The sequence below is a fragment of the Geotrypetes seraphini genome, chromosome 10 (assembly GCF_902459505.1).
Source record: "Geotrypetes seraphini chromosome 10, aGeoSer1.1, whole genome shotgun sequence".
Lineage (NCBI taxonomy): Eukaryota > Metazoa > Chordata > Amphibia > Gymnophiona > Dermophiidae > Geotrypetes > Geotrypetes seraphini.
In genome coordinates this window covers 94,504,926-94,524,120 of record NC_047093.1, presented here as the reverse complement: position 1 = coordinate 94,524,120, position 19,195 = coordinate 94,504,926, and the positions used below count along the sequence as shown (strand labels likewise).

General features: G+C 42.5%; 1 protein-coding gene across 2 annotated transcripts in view; it reads left to right on the top strand.

The window, feature by feature from the left end:
• Nucleotides 1-19,195, top strand: part of ARRDC1 (arrestin domain containing 1) — a 140,197-nt gene that overhangs the window by 53,771 nt on the left and 67,231 nt on the right. The window contains exon 2 of one of the 2 annotated variants that reach the window (XM_033960475.1): nucleotides 5,528-5,638. The exons of the other annotated variant lie outside the window; for it this stretch is intronic. Within the exon in view, the coding sequence (XP_033816366.1) occupies nucleotides 5,528-5,638 (111 nt within the window). The remainder of the gene's footprint in view (nucleotides 1-5,527; nucleotides 5,639-19,195) is intronic. 2 annotated transcript variants of the gene reach the window in all.

The following is a 19,195-nucleotide window of genomic DNA, read 5'->3' as shown; positions in this document are numbered from 1 at the left end:
CGTGCTGCAGTCTGGGCTTCGACCCCCACCCCCAAAGGATCCAATGCCTCTCCTTCCCAGTAACCGCTCTTTTTCTCTTTGGGCTGCTAGCAACATGAGTGAGGTAAACACACTCCCCTCTGCGGCAAAGAAACTTTCCCTCTGCTACTACTTCCTGTCCTCGCATAGGCAGGAAGAGGTAGCAGAGGGGAAAGGCAGCATGTTGAAGGCAGCATGTTTATTTCACTCACGCTGCCAGTGGCCCAAAGAGTTTATGAGCAGCTGTTGGGAAGAAGGGTGAAGAACTACCAGATCCCATGGAGGGGGGGAAAGCAGGGGAGTGGTTACTAGAGAGATGCTGGATTGGGAGGATAGGGAGGGAAAAGATGGCAGACATCATGAGGGAGGGGAAGACAGATGCCTAACCATGGAAGGGAGGAGGAAGAGGGAAGGAGAGATGCCAGACCACAAGGAGAGCGAAGGGAAAGGAGAGAAATGTCAAACTACTGGGGAGGGAAGGAGAAAGAGAGATGCCAGACCACAAGAAGAGAGAAGGGGAAGGAGAGAAATGTCAAACTACTGGAGGGGGAGATAAGGGGAGAGAGATGCCAGACTAGGAAATGGAAGAGGAGAGAAGAAGGGGAGATACCAGACCACATGAAGGGTGAAAGGGAAGGAGAGAGATGTCGGACTACGGGGAGGAGAGAGAGAGATTCCAGGCTAAAGTAGGGGAGGGGGGAAGAGAAGGACAAAGATGCTAGGCCACAAAGGGGAGGAGGAAAGGGAAGGAGGGGGCCCAAAGTAGGAATATATTGGTTGTCTTTCACTCCTTTTAGACCCAAAACAGCCCTTGCTTAAAAATTAGCGAAGACCACTGCACTGAAGTTATGGAATACTGTCATTTACATGTGAGCATTTACTCTAGCCTTTGACATGATGCAAGTGCTTGCGACCTTAAGTTAAGTGCTAAAATGTGGACTTCAACTAGTATTCTGTAATGGTAATTTACATGTGTAATTGCCAGTATAAAAATCACAATGCCCAAAATTTTAACACTTTAAGCAACCTGCAAACTTTTAAGCAACCAGTTCTTTTAGGCCGCGTACCTATTCATCTCAAAGCTGGTCAGGTGTAAAAGAATTGGGAATTAATAATTAACTGTTGATCCAATATTCTCTAAACAAAATATTTAAGCTGCTCTTCTAAATCAGTGTTTCTCAACTCGTTCATGGAGTACCCCCTTGCCAGTCAGGTTTTCAGGATATCCACAATGAATATGCATAAACTTGATTTGCATATACTACCTCCCTTGCAGGAGTTTTGTCTCGCGGCTGCTTGGTCTTCAGAGTGTGCTTTCTCTCGGCATTACTGGTTGGATGTGGGGGCGCATGCGGTAGATGCGTTTAGTGCGTCGGTTGTTGACAGAGGCGGCGTTTACTTCCCACCCTGATTGAGGATTGCTTTGCTACATCCCATTGGTCTCTGGATTCATCTGCTTTTGTTGCTAGGGAAGGAAAAATTATGTTCTTATCTGTTAATTTTCTTTCCCTTAGACCAGCAGATGAATCCAGAGCCCCACCCTTTCTGGTATTTGGCTGTCGGTTTTTTCGTGTGCAACTTTCGTGGTTGGTTGTTGTTGATGGTTGTATTCTGTATCGTTGCCTTTTGCGATTTGTTCTGGGAAAGAAGTTTTTTACATGCTATGCCTATTGATGGTTAGGTGTGCTTGGGCAAGGAGCTATACTGATGAGACAGGAGGAGTGCCAGCCAATAGGACCACCTGTTAATCAGTTTTCTATCTCCGCCTGCTGGTAGGTGTGGGCTATCACATTGGTCTCTGGATTCATCTGCTGCGTCTAAGGGAAAGAAAATTAACAGGTAAGAACATAATTTTTCTTTTGCATATACTACCTCTATTATATGCAAATTTCTTTCATGCATATTCATTGTGGATATCCTGAAAACCTGTCTGGCAAGGAGGTACTCCAGGACAGAGTTCAGAAACACTGTTCTAAATGACAATCTGTTAAATTCCTAATTTCAATAGGAAGGGAATTCCAAATTTAAAATCATTCAGCACACGAATAAAGTTAGTATGCTAATAAGACCTGAATTACCCAAGTTTGTTCACCAAGCCCCTTCCCTTACCTTGTTTAAAAGCAGACTGAAAACCCACCTTTTTGATACAGCCTTCAATTCATAACCCTACTGCCCTCCAACCAGAAGATTAACCGTTCCCCATAACTGTATCCATGTCATCCTGTTTGTCTTGTCTGTTTAAATTGTAAGCACTTTGAGCAGGGACTGTCTTTATGACTCTGTACAGCAGGGGTGTCCAACCTGTGGCCCAAGGGCCGCATGAGGCCCCGTGAAGTATTTTGTGCGGCCCCGGTCGAGGACGATACAGTATTTTCCTCTGCTGCCCCCGGTTGTTTACCATCTTGCCGGCTCCCTCCTCTGTCTTGCTACAGCGTTTGCGCGGCCCCAGAAATTTTTTTTTTTTGGCCAATGAGGCCCAGAGAAGCCAAAAGGTTGGACACCCCTGCTGTACAGCATTGTGTATGTCTGGTAGTGCTTTAAAAATAATAGTAGTAGTATTTATGATGAGATAGTAAAACAATCTGCTAAATAAGCTAGGGCTGTACCATATATTTTGAAAGCAATCATACATATCTTAAATTTTATTCAAGCCTCAGTTGGGAGCCAATGCATTTGGACAAGGAAATTAGTTAGGCTTATCTTTTCTTTTGTCAGATTTGATAGACTTAACAGCTATGTTCTGAGTAATCTGAAGTTTGACTCCCTTTCTGAATGTCCTTTCAAAGGCCAGAACCACCTTCCTCAGGTCAAGACAATATGAGCAAAAGATTACCCTATATATTAGAAACAAAAACATTCCTATGGAGTCTCAGCTTAGCCTGTTACTCTATATCAACTAGTCAATTACTCCCCCATTCCTTCCTCCTTAAGTTAGTCCTCCAAACTGTAGATTTTGTACCCTTCTATTTTGGCATTTGCCAGAGTAGGAACTTTGGACAAGCAGGTAGCATATTTTCACATGTGGGTGACATCATACATGAAACCCAGTAAGGACAGTGTAAAAGTGTACTGTCACTTTAAAAGACTGAAAAGTCTTGACTGTCCATACTGTGCACATGCTGATGTTTTCCCACCCAATGTCAGATTATAGGACAATCAATTCTCAGTTTTCCATGGAGCTGAGAAGCTATTTTTGTTTAGTTTCTTCAAGCATGTCAAATGGTTCCTTTTTATTTTTGTGCCTTCCTGTTCACTTTTTCCTTTTATTTCTCTCATAATTTTTCATTTTATTATTTTAACTGTTATCTGGTTCAAAGGTTGTTGGGTTTTTGTTGCGTTTTTTTTCATTATTGACCAAATTTTCATTTTGGGCCTTTGGGCTCATTTCAGTCTGTTTTCAGGCTGGATATGTTGAGTCATTTTTGGGTCACTTATCTACTTGACCTCCCCAGACCATTGAGTTCTTTGACTCTGTGTCTGTGGTGTTTCTCTTGATGTCTAAGATTTCAAGCGGTGCACCTGGACCATTTCAGCTACTGACTCGCGTAACTGGTGTGTCCACTGCCTAGGTCCTGAACACTGACCAGACTTTGCCTGTGTTGCTCTAGGCTGCAGAGAGGTTGCTTAAGGTCCATCAGCTCTAATTCGACAAACTTTTTGGATCAGCATTGGGACCATCAAGGAGGTCTGTAGACGCTGACGCTCAGCATCTTCATTGGTACTGGTACCAGCACTGACACCACCTACACCATCAGTGCTACCTCCATCTGGGGAATCGCATAAAAAGGCTAAGAAGCACAAACACCCTTCTCCCTCCAGGCATTCATCGATGTCATCTCAAGTGTCCACTTCATTAATGCATTCAAAAAGTGTCGACACACTGAGACACTATCACCGTTGGTGTCCCCTTTGAGGTGTGTCTCAACATTTAGGTCCAGTGCCTTGACACCAGACAGTCTGTGCCTTTTGTACCCTATGCAACATTGGTACTGGCTCCCCCCCCTTACAAGATCAGATCAGGGAGCTGGTACAGAAGGAATTGGCTGAGATGCTAAAGTCGCAGCCTGTGCAGGTACCTCTTGCAACATATCCACATCCACCTTCAGTCCAGTTCAAGCAATATTCCAAGGTGATGTCGAGAGCTCGATCTCAGACACCACACCATTGACACTCGACGTCGAAAAGGAGGACCCACCTGAACCTCTCTAAGCTCCCTCAATACCCTGGATTAGATCCTTTCCAATCCCATCAATTTTTCAAGTTCATAACCCATTTCTTTCATGAAGGGTGCGGTATCCACTCTATTGTAGAAGTCTGCACGGGGATTACAGGACTCCCGTGGGTCCCACGGGACTCCTGTGGGGAATCCCCCTAGGTCCACGGGACTCCTGCGGGGATCCCCCTAGGTACACAGGACTCCCACAGAAATGCCAATCTACCTTTGTTCCAATGCTCCCTCTAAGCTTCATCGATCCCTCAGCGCACAAGTTGCTGATTGTCACTCGCATGAGAGAGCTCTGTACATCCACCAATCAGGGAAACAGAGCTGGAGCTTGATGACCAATCATGAGCACTTCTTTGTAGAAATGCTCCCAGATTGGTGGATGTGCAGAGCTTTCACAGTAGTGAGCCTTGGCGTGAGACTTCCCCTCAAGTATCTCGTTGGCTCAAGCCTGCCACCACTCATTATGGCTGTGCAGAGGAGCGCAGGAGAGTCTGGGCAGCATAACTGTGCATATGGCTGTGCAGCTCCGGAGCCAGACTACCCTGCATTAAACTGCTTCAGCTCAGCAGGTACCAACATTAAATATGTAACTTTAAAAAAGAAAAAAAAAGAGCAGAGGGGGAGAGAATTGCTGCACCGGCCATCTTCTTTCTGTTCATCAAATTCTGCCTTAAATCTGCTTCTTTGGGATAGCATTTTGTTGATAGGCCTACCCCACCCGACTGGGGAGAAGGAAGGAGAAGGGGTATTGGTTTTATTCCTGTTCTGGCAAATGTATGACTTTGTTTTGAAATTTCTGTAAAACTCAAAAACTAAAATCAAAACTGTCAGAAGCAATTGCGGCTTTTTATGGGGATAGGTAATTTTTATGGGGAGATGGAGGGGATTCCTCACGGAGACGGAGGAGATTCTGGTGGGAATAGGCACACTTAGCCTGCTTCCTGTGACTCCAGGCAAGTCATTTAACACGCCATTGCCCAAAGTACCACAGTTAGATTATGCCTTGGGTGAAGATCTCTTCATAAAACGATGATTAATAAAGCCCAACAAATAAATAAATAAAGATATCTTCACAGATGTTCATGCTCTTTATGCGTGTAGAAACTGAGAATAAGAGAGAACATTTTCCTTGTTCCATTTCTATGCCTACAGGAAGCGAGTATAATTGAACTGAAATGTTAGAAAATAACTAAGGTTTGAAACCTAAACTGAGACTGCTGAAAATATCTTTAAGGTAACATATTCATCTTTATATTTGACTCTCCCAATTTTTGGCCCTTCTAGCTATCAAGGTGAATTGCTTTGGATCGGGTGGGGTATCAAACAAGGTCAACGAAACATCATGGAACATAGAAGAACAGTACTTCAGCAGCACACTTTCATTGGCAGACAAAGGTAAGAATAAGAAGCTTGTACAGAGATGCTGTTGGAGTTCTAAGAAGCTGTACAACTGGTATAATAATGTACCTTTTTGAAGATAAACATAGACAATTGTGTACAATAGGAAATTAAGGGTTTAGTTGATTCAAAATATAGTTTACTAAGTAATTTTCAACAAAAAGGTATTTGTGTGTAGCAGTCTAACCCTGAGCTAATTTTGTCAGACAAGCAGGATAAATCAGTTTTATCCTAGGACAAGCAGGCAGCATATTCTCACATGTGGGTGACATCATCCATGGAGCCTGGTACAGACAGTATGAAAAGTGTACTGTCACTTTAAGTTTTAAGAAACTTCACGACTGCCTGCACCGTGCATGCACGAGTTCCTTCCTGCCCGACGTAGGTTCGTGATACCTTAGTTCTTCATTTTCCGTGGAGTGAAGAAGTACTTTTTTGATTGGACACTGTTCAGCCTGAGTTGCCTTCCCACTTTTGTGTTTTTTCTTCATTTTAATAATTTCTTTTCCTCATAATATCTTATTTTCTTCGTGTTCTTAAAACAAACAAAAAAGAGTTTATTTTACTTTTTTCTTTTCGTTCAATCCCGGGCTTCGGCCTTGGGGGGTTTTTCTCAGCAGTTCTCGCGTTTTTTTCCAAAATTGAGTTTAATCTCGCCAACGAAAATTTTCCTTCCCTGTCGAAACCTTTAACGGATTTTAAGTAGTAGGTGACAGCGGCCTATTTCCATCACTAACCCTCATAGTTGGTGTTTTCAGTGTTTAGGCCCTGAACACTGAGTTGAAACTTGTGCTCAGTGTTCTATCTTACAAAAGTGCTCTATGAAAACCCATTGTATTCAACAGGAGAAGCTGTTCTGCTCAGCCATGTACACCAGCAAGTCTTCAGATCTATTGACATTGAAAACTCGTGCATCGACATCAGAATATCTTATAGCATTGAGGAAGCTAGCTAAGAAACCAGCCACTTCCCAGCAAGCGTCGCAGATCTCAACAGCATCAAGTCCCTTGATGCAGACCAACCAGCAATGCCATCGTTCTCTAGTTTTGCAGCTTGTCTCTGCTTCACTCACTCAGAGACAACCTGCTGCACTGATGGTACCAGCTGATGAGCCATCAGTAACGGTGCGTACTTTCAGGGAGAAACTCAATGAGTTCTTCCAGAGGGAGATCGGTGATATGTACAAATTGCACTGCATGCCAGAGCTAACACTGGGTCCCTCAGTACCAGCCCAGCATGAGTACTACGAGGCCTCAAGGTACCAGTGTCAGCTATCCATTGGAGCATCAAGCTACTTCTCGTGGATTTACTGTGAAGCATTGTCACTCCCTATCTCGACGCCATTTTATATCCACGCATTGATTTTCTAGCTCATCAACATTTTCCATTGAGGCAACAATATTGCTGAAGGGTTGTCAGGTAAGATTTGCCTCTTTGCGGATGATACCAAAATCTGCAATAGAGTAGATACCCAGGATGGTGTGAATAACATGAAGAAAGACCTGGTGAAGCTTGCAGAATGGTTTGGAATTTGGCAGCTAAAATTTAATAATAAGAAATGCAAGGTCATACATTTGGGCTCCAAAAACCAGAGGGAACAGTACCACAGTTTAGGTGCAGTTTAGGGGTGAAAAACTTATGTGCACGACAGAAGAGCGGGACTTGGGTGTGATTGTATGTGATGATCTTAAGATAGCCAAACAGGTTAAAAAGGTGATGGCGAAAGCTAGAAAGATGCTAGGTTGCATAGGGAGAGGTATGGCCAGTAGGAGAAAGGAGGTATTGATGCCTCTGTATAAGACTTTGGTGAGACCTCATTTAGAATATTGTGTACAATTCTGGAGCCCGCACCTTCAAAAAAAATATAAAAAGGATGGAGTCAGTCCAGAGGAAGGCTACTAAAATGGTATGTGGTCTTCATCATACGGTGTATGAGGACAGACTTAAAGATCTCAATCTGTATACTTTGGAGGAAAGACGGGAGAGAGGAGATGATAGTCGTTTAAATACCTACGTATTGTAAATGTGCATGAGTTGAGTCTTTCATTTGAAAGGAAACTCTGCAATGAGAGGGCATAAGAAGACGTTAAGAGGTGATAGGCACTGGAGTAATCTAAGGAAATACTTTTTTTACAGAAAGGGTGATAGATGAAGAGTCTCCCAGAAGAGGTGGTGGAGACAGAGACTGTGTCTGAATTAAAAAGGGCACATGGGATCTCTCAGAAGAGAGAGAGATAATGGTTACTGCGGATGAGCAGACTAGATGGGCCATTTGGCTTTTATCTACCATCATGTTTCTATGATCCACCACTTTGAGGCATCAACACTGTTCTTCATCATGCTCTCGGGGCTAAAGGGTCTCCCGTACGAAGAAAGACTGAGCAAATTGCAGCTCTACACTCTCGAGGAGCGTAGGGAGAGGGGAGACATGATTGAGACATTTAAGTACATCACGGGACGGGTAGAGGTGGAAGATGATATCTTTCTTCTCAGGGGACCCTCGACCACAAGAGGACATCCGCTCAAGCTCAGGGGAGGGAAGTTTCGTGGAGACACCAGGAAATACTTCTTCACGGAGAGAGTGATTGAGCATTGGAACGAGCTTCCAGTGCAGGTGGTCGAGGCACGCAGCATCTCAGACTTCAAGAACAAATGGGATACCTATGTGGGATCCCTACGAGGTCATGCCAAGGGATAGGGTCACTAGGACTGAATGAGCGGGTCAGTAGAGTGACAGTATAATTACAATTATTCTTTTTGGGGGTCAGTAGACTTAAGAGGGTGGGTAAATAGTGTGGGCAGACTTGATGGGCTATGGCCCTTATCTGCCGTCATCTTTCTATGTTTCTATGTTTCTCCTCATCGTATCAGTCTTATGCTTCAGATCACTTTCGCCAAGCAGTATTACAAAATTTATTTTCTTAATGGCCAACTCTCCCTCCATCCTAGCAGTAAGCTAGGGAGTCCCAATGTGAGAATATGCTGCCTGCTTGTCCTAGGATAAAGCACAGTTACTTACCATAACGGGTGTTATCTGGGGACAGCAGGCAGATATTCTCACATCCCACCCACCTCCCCTGGTTGGCTTCTTGGCTTGCTTACGGAACTAAGGTACCTCGAACCTATATCGGGTGGGAAGGCACTCACGTGTGGGCAGTCACGAAGTTTCTTAAAACTTAGTGACAGTACACTTTTCATACTGTCTGTACTGGGCTCCGTGGATGACACCACTCACATGAGAATATCTGCCTGCTGTCTCTGGATAACTCCCTTTATGGTAAGCAACTGTGTTATTCAAGCACTGGACGGCACTGGATCATGGATAGCATTCTGAAAGCTCATTTCCCAAATCTCTGGGGGTGTGACCTCTTCCTCAGCATCTGTCTCACTAAGCACAGTATTGCATCTTGAAGCACTCAAATGTTTACCACTGTGGCTCCTTAGAGGAAGTTTCCTTTTGCTACCTCGCATATATATTAACAAAAAAATCACACATTACCAGGGTGGATTTGATTTAAATCAAATCAATTTAAATCATAGTTTTCAACTGAGATTCATTCTTGCAGGTATAGTCTTAATATTTACAATCAGATGAATGCTTCAATTTTGAAAAATAATTTTTCAGATAAGTTTTACAGTTGTATAAAAAAATTACTGATTTGGGTTATTAGAAATACAAAGATAAATTATTGTGAGGTGAATTATCTCTAGTTTAATAGGTTAATCATTCATAGTTGGACAATTTTCTGCTGTACTTTTTTAGAAGGATAAAATTAATCATTACCTTAACACTTTAAATAGTTTTATTTAACCAAAATGATATCATAGCATATGAATTCTTGTATTTGCTTAAGCATCCATGTTAACTGATGTAGTTAGTCATGAGGTTTTCTTTTTAAAGATATTTTGTTTATCAGCCAGGACAACATTTAAAAAACTTAAAATACTGTCTTCTGTAGCTCATTGATTTTCATCATCTTGTTGGTTCATGATCTGAAAAAGAAAACCAAGCTTTACTGCTTTATGGGGTCCCGAATGATTTCTCAATTTGGAACAAATGAGTCCAAAGGAAGGGAATGTGCTTTCTAAGCCAGCAGAAGAAGCTAAATGAAATCATTACTTCAACAATATTTATTTGAGATTTATTAACCACCTTTATGAAAGCCTGGAGAATTTAAGAAGGCAGAATAAAGGACTCAAATTTATCCCCGTCATCTCAGCAGCCTGTAGATCAGGGGTAGGGAACTCCGGTCCTCGAGAGCCGTATTCCAGTCGAGTTTTCAGGATTTCCCCAATGAATATACATGAGATCTATTTGCATGCACTACTTTCAATGCATATTCATTGGGGAAATCCTGAAAACTCGACTGGAATACGGCTCTCGAGGACTGGAGTTCCTACCCCTGCTGTAGATATACAAGGAAAAAACAGAATTTGAAATATCTTTATGCAAATGCTAGAAGCCTAAAAATTAAAATAGTTAGAATATATAGCACTGAATGATGAGGTAGATATAATATACATCTCAGAGACCTGGTGGAAGGTGGACAATCAATGGGACACTGTTACCTGGGTACATATTATATCGCAAGGATAGAGTAGATCAAATTGGAGGGGGAGTTGTGCTATATGTTAGAGGGAACTGAATCAAACAAAATAAACATTCTGTATGACATAGCAGTGTGTGAAGCATAGAAACTCAATGTGTGAAGGGAAGGAATATACAAAATGAGCAGACAGATCTTTCTGCACGCCAATCCAATCTAGCACACTGTTTCCAAAAATTTCAAAATGGCACCAAAGGAAATTTAGTTGCCACCATCACTTGTTTTGGGTCTTTTGCTGGGCTTAAAATTAATTTTGTTAAATCTGAGGTGTTGGCAGTTTCCTCTAACTGTCTCTAGACAGGATCCCTCTTTCCTTTCTCATGGTCCATGGGCACTATTAAATACTTGGGTATTTAAGTGTTGACCCTTCAGTCATATATAAAAGGAACATACAGGACAAGTTGAATCATTTAAAATCCCTATGCAATAGATGGAAGAAGATTACTTTATCATTGGGGAGGGTGGCGCTGGTCAAAATGGTTTTGCTCCCCAAATTGCTATGTCTGCTGCAGATGGTACCACATTGGGTCACTAGATGGGAGGAGACCTTGTTTCAGGGAACAGTAATATCTTTTGTCTAGAGAGCAAAACAGGTTCATATAAGCTATGCCAAGGTTACAAGGGATCGGAGACGGGGAGGGATTAATTTGCCTGACCTTACACTTATAATGTAGCAGAGACTTTACGGTAGATACATGAGCTTCATATGGGGTCTCTTCGATATACCCTGGATCACTTTTGATCTGACTGTCCTCACTCAGTTTTTAATGCACTACACTCTAGGGACCCATGGAGTAGGAATCTTCGTTTTCTGGCGTCGCTCTTAAAATTGACTTGGGACTGGTGAAGATCCAAGGGAGGGGGGAACGGTGGGCCCATCCCCATTTTAGGAGGTGAAGACTAATCCCGATTATCTGGCAGGACAGAATGAGACAGCTTTTTCTGGATGGGTGGGGAGGGGATGCAGATAACATTGGAAAGCTCTATAATGCTGTCACTGGTAGTGTTCTGTCTTTCCCTCAAGCCCAGCAAAAGTGGACCCTTCCCAGTCGCTGGTTTTTTTTTTTTGTTTGTTTGTTTTGTTTTATTCAATACCCGCAGCTCAGACATTATTACACTTCTCTCAGGAGAACTTCTGGAGGTCTTACTCACTTTTACTGGATAGTCTCTTTATGAATATGCCCGTTCTCCATAATAAGCTAGCACTTTGGTACAGTGTCGTACCTAGGGTATGTGACACCCGTGGCCCTTCATTGAGATGGCTTGGTGAAATCCACTGCATATTCCTAGGATAAGCAGCATAAAATCTATTTTACTACTTGGGATCTATCTAGGTTCTTGGGATCTAGGTTGGCCGCTATTGGAAAAAGGATACTGGGCTGGATGGATCTTCGGTCTGTGCCAGTATGGCAGTTCTTATGGAGATTCAGTGGGATGACTAATTAGTGATTTGATATAGACAGGTTTGTTCTCTATGTAGTTCAGGATCATTGTCTTGTCTAAAGAGTAATTATATAGATTTATTGTTAGGTCTTGTGAGTAATGTATTTTATATTCAGACACACCAGAGAAACTGGACAGATAAGTCACAGTTTTACATTTCTGTTTGATGTGGTAATGTGCTATAGAGCTGTCAATCCCTTTAGTATTGAGACAGGAAATGAGCATAATCTATACCTGTTCTGTTAATCTTTTTCAGAAACTGAAGGTCATAAGAGATGGTATTTAGTAGGCATTTTAGGCTGGGCAATTTTCTTTAGCAACTGGGGAGTGGTGGTATAGTGCTTACTAATGGAAATATGCAGTCCAAGGACAAGCAGGCATTATAGTCTCATGTGGGAATCCTAAACTGCCAGAATATGTCTCTGGAAGAGGTTTAATGTTGAAAAAGGGAGTCGCATGATGAAGTGGGCTTAGCTGGACGCATCTGTGCTGAGTTCCTGCTCCCCGGGTCTCGTCAGCTCTTGAAATTGGCTTAGATACTCATAATTTAAGCAGACGTTTTTAAAAGATCATATTTGCTTAAAACAGTCCAGATGAGCTCCAAATCGTCTCGTAAAGAGAAGGAAAAAGATAAATCTCATCAACCGTCAGATAATATGGCGGCTTCTTCAAGGGAATCAGCACCTTTGATGTCTCCGGGCTATGTAAAAGAGCTCGCCAAGGTGGTTGTACAGGCATTGGATCCTCCCCTCGCACAAATTTCTAACCAGTTGGCTACAATGGAGGCACTTTTTACTGATCTTTCTCACAGAACAGGGGAGCTTGAAGTGCAGGTGGCAGATATTGAACATTCAGTGGCTACAACCTCAGAAACTATAGAGTCCCTGTGGGAGAGACTTCGTTGTCAAGAAGAAAAATTTGAGGATTTAGAGAATTGCTCCTGCAGGGATAATGTGCGCATTATGGGGTTGCCTGAATCTCTTTCTTATTCTACTCTCCTGTCAGCCTTAGAGCAATGGCTGCGGGCAGACTTGCCTCTTCCAGTGGATTTGGGACCTTTAAAATTGGAGAGAGCACATGGTTTAGGCAGGAGAATGGAAAATCATTTAAGACCGCGAGTAGTAATTATAAAAATTCATAATTATGCCTGCAAAGCAGTGCTCATGCAACAATACTAGCAACATTGAGAGTCGTTGAAATATAACAGTGATCAGATTCAGTTATTCCAAGACTACTGTTTCTCTGATGGAAAATATTCTCCCCTGTATGTGCTGCTCTTTCACAGAGAAAGCAGCGTTTTATTTTGGCTTACCCAGCTATACTTCATGTTTTTACTTTGACTGGATGGCGATCGTTTGACACTTTAGAGGCAGCCAGTAATTGTTTAAACTCTTTGCCTTTGGTGCCTTGAATAAGTTACAGTGACATAGCTTGACTAATTTGACTAAGGGCCTGTTAAGCCCTTTAAATCTCTATGGGCTTCGGGGCCGTTACTGCAGCAGCCTGCACTAAACGGCTTCGTAAATGAGGCCCTAAGTTAATATTTGGTTTAGTCAATATCTCTACAAAGTAAATAAAGTAAAATGTAATATAATAATTGGAATTGATATATGTTCTAATAAAAACTTAGAAATAAAAAAGAGCTTCTAAAGAATGTAGTAGGATTAAAGTTGAAATTAATTTACTGCTCAGAATAGATGTTGAAGAGCTAAGACGGTAATTTGAATCGCAGCGGGAAGCCTGGCAAATGTAGCTGTTTGACAGCTCTGGTGGTGAGAAGGCTGCAGCAGAGAGGTAGCAGAAATATCTTAAGGTGATATTGTCTCTTTCCCAGTAGCTCTGAACAACGAACCTCTCCAGGCAGCCAAACTGAAAGGAGTTTACAGGACAAAAAAGAGGCTGAACACATGAAAGATTGTTCAATCCCTTGCTAGTCATTACATTGCTAGTTAGTCTCGGAAGGTCAAGATTTGACTGCAAAGAAATAATCTCAAACGCTAGAACCAGGTCTGTTTAGCTACTGATGATTTTTCAAGTATGTGTGGCAACAATTCAGGTAACTGACATTCGAATTTCTGGCTGTGAATGGAAGTTGATATGACTGCCGTTTGCAGTTTCGGTGAGTCTGATCGGTCTTTGTGTCCATTTTATGAATGATTTCTTGAGCAGTCTGGATTCTGGATGCTGAGACTGCAAATTTCGACAGAAGGAAATATCCATAGAAAAATACTTCTGTCCAAACTGGAAAATACCACAATATAAATAGCACAGTTTCTGGAGTCCATAACCAGTTGAGTTATAATATTGGTTAGATAACTTGGCTTGGCTTGTCAATCCTTTTGTTATTTTTGTGGTTCTGGATAATCCTAACCAAATCTTTGATATTAAACTGCTTGTACTTGATTTGAAGTATATTCAATAAAAATGTACTATTAGATTTTTCTTGTCAAACCTGTAAACTTCTGAATTCAGTTTATAGTATTTTCAACTAAAGACTCTGGACACAAAAGATTAACTGTCACATTTGGAGCTTATCATGAAATTTTTTTAAAGTAATTATTGTAGAAGCTCATGTTGATTGCAGCCATATCAGTATCATTAAGATATGAATAAATTACTTAATGATATATTGAAATTAAAATAGAATTTAGTTTTGTTAATTGGAATGGAATTTTGTATATTCCACTAAATATTGTTTTTTTAAGGAAATTATATATTTGATTTCCTTTCGATTTTAAACTTTATTTACCTATATAGCTAGTTATTTATTCATTACAATATTTATCAGTACTTGTCTAATTATTTACATATATATTGCTCACTTATTTGTGTATTTAATTATTTAATTTAATTGTATAGGTATTTATTTATATATACATATTTACTTTAATATCTAATCATATACTTTTTACTTATCTTACTATTTATCTATTTAACTATATTCCCAAATATATATTTAATCATTTACAATTATTTAGTCATTTATTAAGCTTGTCGGAGTATTTATTCATTTATTTTACATATATATCTTTATTTATTTGCATAATTAATTGTATGTATTTTATTTACTTATTTATTTCTATCTTTATGTATTTCTATAGTCAATTACTTATTTGTTTACGTCCATATAACTAGAATATAAAATGACTTATTTAAGCAAATACAATGAACAAATATAGTGTACATATGTAGCTTCTTTTATTGCTTACATGTGCTGGATAAAAATGTAGTTAATTTTGTCATTCTTTTGTTTCTTAAACTTAATTTTTGTCTAGAACTAGGGGAATGAACGAATATGGGAAACATATGTAACTTCTTTTTTCCCTAGCAACAGCAGCAGATTAATCCAGAGACCAATGGGATAGCTCACATCTACCAGCAGGTGGAGATAGAGAAACTGATTAACAGGTGGTCCTATTGGCTGGCACTCCTCCTGTTTATCTAGTATTCTCTATCTCCCAGCAGGAAAATGTCGCTATTCAACTAGCTCCTGAATTCTGGCTGTGGCTGGAACTTTATTTTCTCCTGTTGAGGTTTCTCTTCAGTGAGACCGCCATTCTGTTTCTCCTGTTGAGGTTTCTCTTCAGTGAGCTGGCAGTGCTATTTCTCCTGTTGAGATTTTCTCTTCAGTGAGCCCCCCCAGGTCCCTGCCTCACCCTCCCTCCAGTGATAATAATAATAATAACTTTATTTTTATATACCGCCTGTAATCTTGCGACTTCTAGTGATAGAGGGTCTGACTGGGTCTCAATAATTTTCTTCTTTCCCTTCTCTGTAAAAAAAAAAAAAAAAGACCTCAGTTGCTACATTCTGCCATGCTTTTGCTGCAAACTGGCTTCATCCGGCCCTAACAACAGGCTTGTGAGTATGTCTGGCTTTTACGGTTGTTTGAACTTCAGGTTCTGTTTGGGAGTCTTAGTACTGTGGGTTCGGTCATCGTACATTTAAGGTATGGATATTTTATTGAGGCTAAGTTTTATGACTAGAAATCCGTGGAGGGAGCCGGGACTTCCCGCCCTTTGCATGCACGCGCTTGGTTTCCTTGTTGGTTACAGCGCGGCAGTAGCGATGCAATTTCATGCTCGCACTTGTTCTCATTGTTGGGTTTCAGTGCAGCAGTAGTCCTGTTTATTCTGAGGCTCTCTTTCATCGGTGTTTGTCACGGCCATGTGCAGCTGATTGTGCAGTGCCGGTTTATAGCAGCGCGCATGAGATGGGATATGTTTTTTCCGGCGCTGTGGGCCGTTCTTCTGGTTATTCCCCGAGTCTGATTTTCTTTCTATGCAAGCCGCGGCAGGGTAAATTTTGCGGGGCTCGAATCCGACTGTTTCTAGGAGCGATGATGCAGCGGCCACGTGTCAGCGAGAATCAGGCATGCGCATGGGTCTCCGGCGATGGCGGGAGAGCTGCAGCATTCCGGTAGTTTGTTTCCAGCTGACTTTGGTCAGGGTATGCCGGGGCTTCTCTCCTTTCCAGTTCAGACAAGTTGTATGTGTTTCACCAGCTTTGGGACAAGCTTGGGCAGCTTTATATGTCTGTCTGTGTTCCTGCTGTACTCTCTTGAAGGAAGCTGCTTGTTTAATCGGACTCTGGGGTTAGCACTCAAGGGGTTTACCAGAGAGACTCTAACCTGTGCTAGGTCACCCAGTCTCGGTTTGTCTGCAGACTGGGGCGACATACGGCAACTCACGGCACAGTGAGATCAGCAGTAAGATAGTGCACAAGTATCTCATTGTCTCTCTTGGGGTCCCTGCAGATTGAGCCTTTGTCTATTGGTAACTGTCCTTATTTGGGCCTCTGTGCTGAGCTGCATGTGTCTAGTAGTGGCACAGGATATTTATGCCTAAAGGTAGTACAAGCAGTTTCCAAGTTCGGGCTGTCTCTATGGGCATAATGACACTGCGCATATTCCTGCGGCCAGGACTCTCTTTCTCTATTTCTGAGGGGGCCTGGACTTCAGATTTCCATGCTTATCACGCTGGTTTCTCCTGTCACCATTTTCTCATGGCACATGCTAGACGGGCCCCCTGACCAGACAGAAAGGGCTGTACAGCTCCTTTTAACCAGGAGCCAGTTACCTATTCTATCAAACCCGCGGAGGATCACGCACTATGTGGCTGTTAGCCTCATCCCTGAAGCTCTCATTAACGATGTGAGCTTTGTCTGATACCTGTAAGGATGCTGCTGTTTTCCACGGGGCGGTAGATGCAGCATCTTGATTGAGTCTAGTACATATTCACTTTAAAGGACATACGTATTTCGCTCATGTTGCATGGGGTTAGTACTGTTTTCATGGTTCCAGTATATTCCTCTTTACATTGTGAAACTTGATTTTTCCTAGGAGAATCTTCTTGCAGATCCTACAGTCTCATTCTGCCATTCCCTGACCTTCTGCACTTCATTCTGAGGGGATCTTGACTTCTTCCAATGACTCTTCAGGCTTTCTCATGAGGGAGAAGACACTATAATGTCAGGTCAGAGGGCTATGAAGATTTTTCAGGATGCTTGCATCTTTGCATTCTCCTCAGGTTTTCCAGTTCGTTCTTGGAGTCTCTATGTTTTGTGTTTCCCTTTTCAGTGTTACTGGTCCTCAGGACAGTTCTTGTAGTTCTTCGGGAACTAAGGGACGTTGTTCCACTTACTGCATGGTGCCCGAGACGGGGGCATTGGGCAGGCTGGATCCCATTCTGCTGAATTAGTTTCTCGGGGTTACACATTTCTGCAGACAACCTGGGAGTATATTTATATTTTCTCTATGGACTCCGAATCGGCACTTGGTTTGCCTGCCTCTCTTGGAGCAGCGCTTTCAGTTTTGGCACATGCCATTTCGTCTACCCAAGGCTTCACGAACGTTTTAGGTGATGTGGGGGGTGGTACCGTTTTGGCGCTACCAGGCAATTCATCTAATTTCTTCTTGACTGCCTGCTTGATTCGGATGACTTCCAGTCGGGCCATTTGACTGACACGAAAAGGGTGGTATCTTTTCCTCAGTTCTTTACACGTGCATCTTCGAATTTGCACAGCGCTCTTTTCTCCTGTACTATTTATAGGTATATCGGGGTAATATTTTTATTCATATAGGAGAGAGATGTGTTTCTTTCCGGAGACTGGGGTGTGGGGTCTCGGTCTCAGATTGGTATTCTTCTTCGCTTACCATGACCAAGAGTATGGGATTCTGTACCGTTTCTGGGATCCAAATGGCTGACTCCACTGGGAACTTCGGCTTGCTTTCCCCTTCTTACGCTACAGCAGTCGCTTTTGTTCCGGTGGTTCCCGGTATCTCAGGGCTCCAATTATTTGGTATGCTCCTCCTGCATCGCTCTGTATGATTTGGTGGCTCAGCGCGATTTCTCTTTTCAAGGCATGCCTCGGTCTTTGCTGGACTAGCTCCTGACCACCGACCATCCCAGGCTGTCGGGTTGGAGGGCTCGGTGGCCTCCATCCTCAGCTCCAGGATTCTGGTCTTCAGAGGCGACTCAGTACTTGTTCATTCTTCTACTCTTGAGCAGGGTCAGGCTACCTTTCTGGAGCTTCAGATCATTCTTCCGGATTGCCGCTGAGGGTCCTTTTGGTCAGTATTAAGATGGGGGTATTTCTCTACAGCTTGGGCAGTAGGTGTTGTACTCAGTTGGCAGGTGAAGTTGGTCTGCTTCAACGGGTGGACTCTCATCTTCGTCTTCTGTTGGCAGATCCTTTTATGGATCAGGATAAGAATTTGGATAGACTTCTCGGCGGAATCTGAGCATGGTCCATTTCTTGTATGTTACAGTGTACAGCGCTGTGTACGCTCTGGAAAGTGTGCATGTTAGTAATAGTGTAATCTTCTGCATCCTGGATATTGGGATTTGTGGCTCAGGCGTTCTAGCTCCTTTTATGAACGTGAGATCTCCTTGACCTAGACCTCATGGTCTCGTCTCTCAATTCTAACCTTCCTAGCTTCTTCGGCGGGCCCAGGGAGTGGGAGTTAGAGGGGGTAGCTGCATGGTTCCTTTCTCGCCTCTGCCTTCTCTTTTTCAGTGTTTTCCGCTGGCTGATGATGGCTTGGATTTGCCATTTCGAGCTCGCTTTCCGGGCACAGTATTTGTAGAATCTCTGGATTGGCGGCGCCATCCTTACTATGCGGATTTGATGAGTCTTTCGACAGCCGGACTAAGAAGTTTCCGGGTATCTCCGGCTTTGCTCGCTTAGGGTCCGATCAACATGGATATTTGTACTACTTTAGTATTACGACCTAGTTTTTGAAAAATCTTGGCTGACGTGTAAGGGTTATGCGAAGCAGGTTGTTTCTTCTCTTATCCAGGTGCTACGGACGTCTTCTCCTGTGGCTTCTGCTTCCTTTTGGAGGTTTTTCCTTTCTTGGGTGCTTAACGTTTGAACCACTCCAGAGTTCCTTTTTGGCACAAGTGTATTGCTGAGGGCTTAGCGTTCCATTCCCTTCAGCTTCTGGTGCCATTCTTGGCTTGTTACAAGGGCTAGGTATATTGCTCTTCGCTTACTTCTCAGC